Source organism: Astatotilapia calliptera, chromosome 3 (genome assembly GCF_964374335.1).
Source record: "Astatotilapia calliptera chromosome 3, fAstCal68.1, whole genome shotgun sequence".
In the NCBI taxonomy this organism is placed as follows: domain Eukaryota; kingdom Metazoa; phylum Chordata; class Actinopteri; order Cichliformes; family Cichlidae; genus Astatotilapia; species Astatotilapia calliptera.
In genome coordinates this window covers 53,051,767-53,058,632 of record NC_137424.1, presented here as the reverse complement: position 1 = coordinate 53,058,632, position 6,866 = coordinate 53,051,767, and the positions used below count along the sequence as shown (strand labels likewise).

The 6,866-nt window shown below is 40.6% G+C and overlaps 1 protein-coding gene across 1 annotated transcript; it reads left to right on the top strand.

Annotated features, from left to right (window-relative positions):
• The first annotated feature begins 4,113 nt into the window (after positions 1 to 4,113).
• LOC113012740 (uncharacterized) lies at positions 4,114 to 6,236 on the top strand. Its single transcript, XM_026153055.2, has 2 exons — positions 4,114 to 4,854; positions 5,241 to 6,236. The coding sequence occupies exons 1-2, from the start codon at positions 4,159 to 4,161 to the stop codon at positions 5,421 to 5,423; spliced, it is 879 nt and encodes a 292-aa protein (XP_026008840.2). The 5' UTR covers positions 4,114 to 4,158; the 3' UTR covers positions 5,424 to 6,236.
• Positions 6,237 to 6,866: the final 630 nt, after the last annotated feature.

Sequence of the window (6,866 nt, the reverse complement as noted above, 5' to 3'; positions counted from 1 at the left end):
TCCGATATCCGATCCAGTAATTTAGGTCAGTATCGGACCGATACCGATACGTAATATCGGATCGGTCCATCTCTAGTTTGTTGTGCTGATGACCAACGAGGCTTTCTGATTAAAGCTTTAATTTAGTCTGGTTTTATTTAAACTTCTGTCATTTTGTTTACATCGTTAGCATTTATTTGTATGCATGTAAGTGAATAAATAGATTTCTTACAACGCTGGGATGCTCGTTTCTTCTGTCACTACAGCAGCAGTCCACTCCACAGTGAGTCAGGCTGTGACGTTACTGTCAGTCCTGAAGCCAAGTAGGTTGAAGGTGAAGATGCTGGGAAACTTTCTGATTCTCTCTGCATTTCTTATATCTCTGATTTGTCTGTGAGGGGTTTCCTCTCGGAGTGGCACTCCTTTTGCCATCTTTTGACTCTTTGTCCTTCTTCATTCTTCAGCTGCATGTTTCTGGCCTGCTGTGTGTGACAGTGCTCATCTCTTGGCTTTGTTCTTTGCAAAAATAAAAATTAAAAAATGCACAGTCTAACCAGTTTGTCCACATTCAAGGCCCTGCTGCTTAGACAACGCCACACTGGGGGGAAAACACTTGTGTGTGTATAAAGTCAAACAGGAGAAAATGACAGGTATTAACAGATCAGGGGTAACCTTCTTCAATGATGTTAATGAAAGCGACATCCAGAAAACCTCATTAAAACCAACATGTCACATTTCGCAATATCGCCCAGCCAAGTTTAAACATGTAGCCACTCATATGCTTCTGCCTGAAGCAGCCCGAGCAGAACTGTGATGATATCAGAGAGAGAAAAAAACACTTTACGAAAATGAATCATCAGAAACACAACTACGAGGGCAAAGTTCTGGAGTCTCATTGAGGTTACTAAACCAGTGCTTAAACTGTTTAGTACTTTACTGTTTGAGACAGTAAGGCCACGTTTGGTTGTTTTTGTGGACAATCATCTGCACAGCAAACACTAAACGCTGATTGGTTGACAGTTTTCTTTCGACAATGTAGAAATGCATAAAATAAAACAAACAAAAATCCCTAAACCTTAAAACATCAGATGGTGGACTTTCTGTGGGAGTGCTGAGAAGGTGCTGTGATTGTTCCTTTTAAACTGTGTGCATTCCCACTGTTTGTCTTCACTACAAACAGTGATTTAAAAAAAAAGAACAAGTCTTGACATAACCGATGAGGTAAATCCCAGTTTAGCACCAGCTGTGTATGAGAAAACCATCAGTAGCTATGATCTGGCAGCCTGTCACAAAGTCCCTTTTATCACCTGAACTCAGTGAACGTGTCTCTGAATAGTTGATGACCTTGAAAATAAAAACTGGACTTCAGATTCGCTTTAGAAAATCCCATAACAAAAGGAACAGAATAATCACTGTGATTGAGACAAATATTTATTTAACATGACTGTTACTGCAGCTTACTGATTCACTAAAAGATCTTGAATCTTCTCAGTATTATTGACATGGAACTGACACATGTGATGCACTGACCAGGGCAGAATTACAGATGAAGGGTTTGCACTGTGCAAAGCAGCTGATGAGCCACATTTAGCCCTCTCCACCTCAGCCTCTCATTAGCACATACAGCTCATCTCACAGTTACTGTGTGATACCTGTTATTTTTATCTGAGGTTTTAGATTTTGTCACAGCAGCTGATGAAAGGAAGCAAGGTTGGTTATATCTGACCAAATCTGCACTTCATGTCCTGTGGCTAAACTCACCACCAAGCTGTTATTATACATATTAATGGATACATCACTTTACCTGTAAATAATAAATAATGAAGTATTTGAGTAAATGTACTCAGTTACATCCCACAGGTGGTTCTGTTCATGCCTGAAGGGGGCCAATCATATTTTGAGGGGCTTGTGGTACCGAACAGTGTAGCAGCACCTCAGATTTTACATGTTGTTTTATTTCCTGATGCACGCTCAATCATCCAGGTAAGTAAATCTCCAAAAGTTGATTCTGTTCATCTGGACGTAGCGTTTTATAAAGATGAACAGAATCAACTTTTGGAGATATTGTTTGGCTAAAACAACACTAACACAATGTTTCCTGTTAGAAATAAAGGTAACTAATACTCCAACTATAAGTTTTATTTCCACCAGTGTTGCTTACCTTCTTTGAAACCCTGACTTCATTTTTCACGGAGCGATCCTACCATCATCATCTGGCTAAGAGCGCGTGCACCTTGGACCAAACCAAAACAGGAAATAAAAAGGTGGATGCGAGGTCAGACAGTCAGAGAGACTTTATTTATCCCCAAGGGGCAATTAAGATAGACGTACATACAATACACAAACATCACATTGGGGAGACAGGCCAGGCTAGGTAGTACTGGCAGCGACCTGGTTGGAAGAGGATTGGATTTTATTCTTTATTACCAAAAATAAAAACTGATGCTAGCAAACAAACATGTTGTTTGTGAAGCAAACATACAGCGATAAGCTTAAAAAAAGAGTAATTCACTTTTGTTTTGTTTTTTTAGGGTTCCTAGACCATTAGGTCTGACATTTATCTCATATATTCTGTGGTTACTCTTCAGTGGGACTTTAAAAACTTTTAAATCTGAATCATTATTTCAGGAAAAGCGGTTAATAACATTTGAATAATTTGATTTGAATAAAACTATGATCATCAGGCTGGGAATACATATTAGCTGAGCAAAAAAAAGTTCTTGAAAAGTTTTTTAAAAGTCACACCAACATGAATTCTGTCATCCCCGTCTGCATTCTCACTCTCACGTTATCTCTGGGAGTGTGTGTGTCTTGAACCTGGCTGAGTTATGAAGTCACCTGAATCTGTCACACCCTTGTGCTAAACCTGGGTGTGTGCCACAAGGGTGTGTCAGTGTCAGACAGTGAATCTGTCACACCCTTGTGCTGAACTTCCGAGTTCAGGAGTAATGTTGTGTAATGAACTTCCAAGTTTATCACATCACCTGAATCTCTCACACCCTTGTGCTAAACCTGGCTGTATTTGTGTGTGACCTGTGATGTGATACACTCTTTGTAGTTTTTGGCATCTCACTCCTTGCTTTGGCCGCACTTACTGTTTCTTTAGGTTATAAGTTTAATAAGATAAAATCAGCTTTTCTGCCAATAAATATCTGAGACTTGAATGTTTGATTATGTTTGTGTCAAGTTTTCATGTCTTCTAGAAGGTCTCTTTGCTTCTTCTCCTGAAATCTGAAGTACATAAATAAATAAAAAAGCTTGTAAAAACAAAAATCAGTCAGGTGGAAATTTGGAAAAACTGATCTAAGAAAGAAATCGGAAAATTTTACTTTCAAGCTAGAAATCAGTGTGACGGCCTGACACCGTTGCTTTGGTCGAGCTGGAGGCAGCCACACCTGCCGCTTGTCACCCACAGCCAGCTGTAGTGAATTATTCTCATCAGGAGCAACCTGTTTAAGAGTTTGGCTGAGCCCCAGGCAGTGTAGCATTCTTGAGTTAAACCTGTTGTTCACTTATATGTATGAATGAGTAAAGCGCTTGCTTCCAATTGTGGATTACCTGCTGAGCTATGTATTTGTGTGTTTTTGTGTCACCAGGAGTCGGGAGAGGAATGTCTCATCACGGAGAGAAGTCACGGGTTAGAATTGGGGTTTTGAAGTTGCCATCTTTTGCTTTCAGGAATATTTGCACTGTGTGGGATTCATGGAGATATTGCCACGGGAGCCTACGTTTTGAATAGAGATGGCACGATACCACTCTTTTATGTCCGATACTGATGTCATAAATTTGGATATCTGCCAATAAGATATGAATCCGATTTAGTGTATTTTATAATCAATAAAACTTGTTTAAAAAATATCTCGCTGCATTTCGTATAAGTTCATACTCCATTCTAAACACTAAAGCTATTATGTTAAACCTGTAGGCAACAAATACAATGCACACAAAATATTTCATAGTTCAGCAATACTGATCAACTCCCAGCAAAAAAAAAAAAAAATGCTTTCAGTGTGATGTAACTCCAGACCGCATTCATATTCTAACCCAAACACACCCACAGGCACTAACATTAATGAATGACTCATAAGGGCGGCGCACAGAGGCTGCCGTAAGTAAGGCATTAGCAGATAAAAAGCAAGTCAGCTACTGTGCGGCTCACTTCGCTCCCGCACTGACAAGATGAAACTTTCTGCCTTCTTTGTGTTCATTCCTCTTCTTTTTCTCAGCGGCGTTTCTGGGAAACTGATTCAAGCCGCTGCAGGAGACTATGTAACGTTTCCCCTCACAGAGGAGTGCATGAAAGGAAGAGGCACGCTGAAACGTCGCCTGCAGGACAACAGCCTCCATTCAGTCGGGGATCTCGACGGCAGCTGGAAGCCGGCTCCAGGTTATATTAACAGGTTTTTCCAAAGCAGCGACTCTGTGATACTGACAAGTGCAGATATCAGTGATGAAGGCTATTACGAGTTTGACTGCAACAACAAGAAAGAAGAGAGTGCACAGCTGCAGGTATTCATACCTTCTGATGTTTTTGTACGCGAGGGTGAGGATGCCATCCTCCCGTGCCGCTCCATCACAGCAGGTCAGTGGGTGAAGTCTATGCGCTGGAGGAGAGATGGAGAGGTGGTGCTGGATGTCCGGTCGGGGAAAACCACATATGGAAAAAGCTTTGATGAAAGCCGGGTCTCAATACCATCAGACTGGGACCAACGAGCAAACCTGTCCCTCATCATAAAGCGAGCCGAGGCGAGAGACGGAGGAGTTTATTACTGTGACATCGACAAAGTGGAGAAACACCGCTCCGCTGTCCGCCTGCACGTCTCCACACCACCAACACCACCGAGCACCACATCACAGCCTACAACCACAGAGAGGGTAAGAACACAGACTGCATTTAAATGGTTCACATTTGACAGTAAGCATTAAAAGTCCACTCAGTTACTCTTCCGCATGCAAAATCCCACATTCAGAGACACACAGTGCAGATAACAGCCCAGATCAGCAAGCACACAGACAACGGTGACTACAAATGTAGTTAGTCACTGCTGAGCTATTATAAGGTTGTAAAGTGCAATGCAGGTGCACAGATCTACTAAGGCGGGGCGGGGGGGGGGACACTGTAGGAATGAGTTAATATAGGTTATGAGGGTAGCCAGGTCCCTGTAATTTAGTGGAAGCTTTAGCAGAGCCTCACAGTCCACGTCATAACAGACGCCAGTTAAAACTGCTAACTAATATCTCTGTCTTCTTGTCCTCTGCAGCCATCAGAGTGCTCCGACTGGTCGTGGAGAACATTCTTCATAACGGCTGTATTTGTGATCGTTGCCCTGCTTGTCTGGCTTTGCTGGTTTCTGAGGAATGTGCGCACTCGAGGATTTCTCTGCAACGGCGCAGAGGAGGGAGGAGGAGGGGCTGAAGAGGGCAGACGGGAACCCTTACTTTAACCACCACTGATGAATGAAGAACAACAACAGCTCATCCCTTTAAGTATTTGACCTCGCCACCTTTATGACGGCACCATTGTGCAACTCCACTTTCTCAGGTTTAGAAATCCTCCGTTTTCCTTCTGCTCAGGCTGACTGCTGTTACAATGTTTGAGATTGTCTCTATTATTTTGCGTTTGTCTTCCAATCAATGAAGTAATACCTGTAAGTCCTCTGCTTACATACTCAGTGGATAATTTAGCTTCAAGATGGATGAATGAGATCTCTTCAATAATAACATTTATCCCTCACACAAAAAATATGAGCGTCACACTTTTGTGCACACAACCCTAAAATGTAACAGCACAACAATCTGTGTCAAAACTTCATGGAACAGTTAAATTATTTGTTATTTGTAACATTTTATAGCACTTTTATTCTGCTTATATTATTATATACTCAGTATATTGTCCTGCTTGTTTGTACAGATTTATAATCTTTCCTCTGTTTACTTTTCTCTTTGTAAAAAGCCAATAAAGTTTTGAGTTGGTAACAAAGTGACGCTGTAACCTGATGCAGATTACAGTCATGATTTTATTCATTTTGCACATTAAATGACTTCAAATGTTTGATGGAATAAACACTGAAAACCTTTAACAAAATCACATTGACATACAATGAATATACAACAAAGTAAGAAGCATTAATCTGCTGCCATAATCCCAGTTAAACCTGAAGCTTCATCTAAACTCAGCCCAGGTGTTTCTCTGCAGTCGGCTCTGTTATCCTGACAAAACTGTTTCCAGCCAGAAAGGCTGCAGGTATTTGTGTGAAAGAAAGACAGCGAGGGAAAAATTCACACCAAAGACATTTGAATAAATAACAAGTGAGAGAAAACAATGAATCCTTCATTGTTTGTTTGTCTGCCGTGACGTCTGAATAACTCTTTTGCACTAGCAAAGAGAAGGGAGAGGCTACCAAAAAACTTTCAGGCTTTACAAACTCGTGAATCCTGTGATGTGACATTGTTCATCCTGTCACAGCCTCTTGCCATCCCTCTCATATGTCATTAGCCCTCACTCTTCTGAAGTAAGGCCAAGAGGTGTAAACTTAAGGTTTACCAGAGCAAAGAGGTGAACGGCGCTGTTTTAAAACATGATAATTAAAATATATATATCTACAGGAGATTTCAAAAAAGGGAGAATTAATACATGTTCATCTGATCCCAGTTTTGATAAGTACAATATACAAAACAGACTTATTTACTTTGAATATGACTTTTTTTTAGTAACTTGTTCAAATAATGCTAGCGAATTATTTTACCCATATTATTTTAAAATTGCCATACACGTAAAATAATATGGGTACAGGTAATCACAGAATTCTTTTGCATTTTTGTAAAATTCTGTTTTACTGTGGTTTTTACTTTTTGATGTATGTATGTACGCACAGCCTTTGTATTGC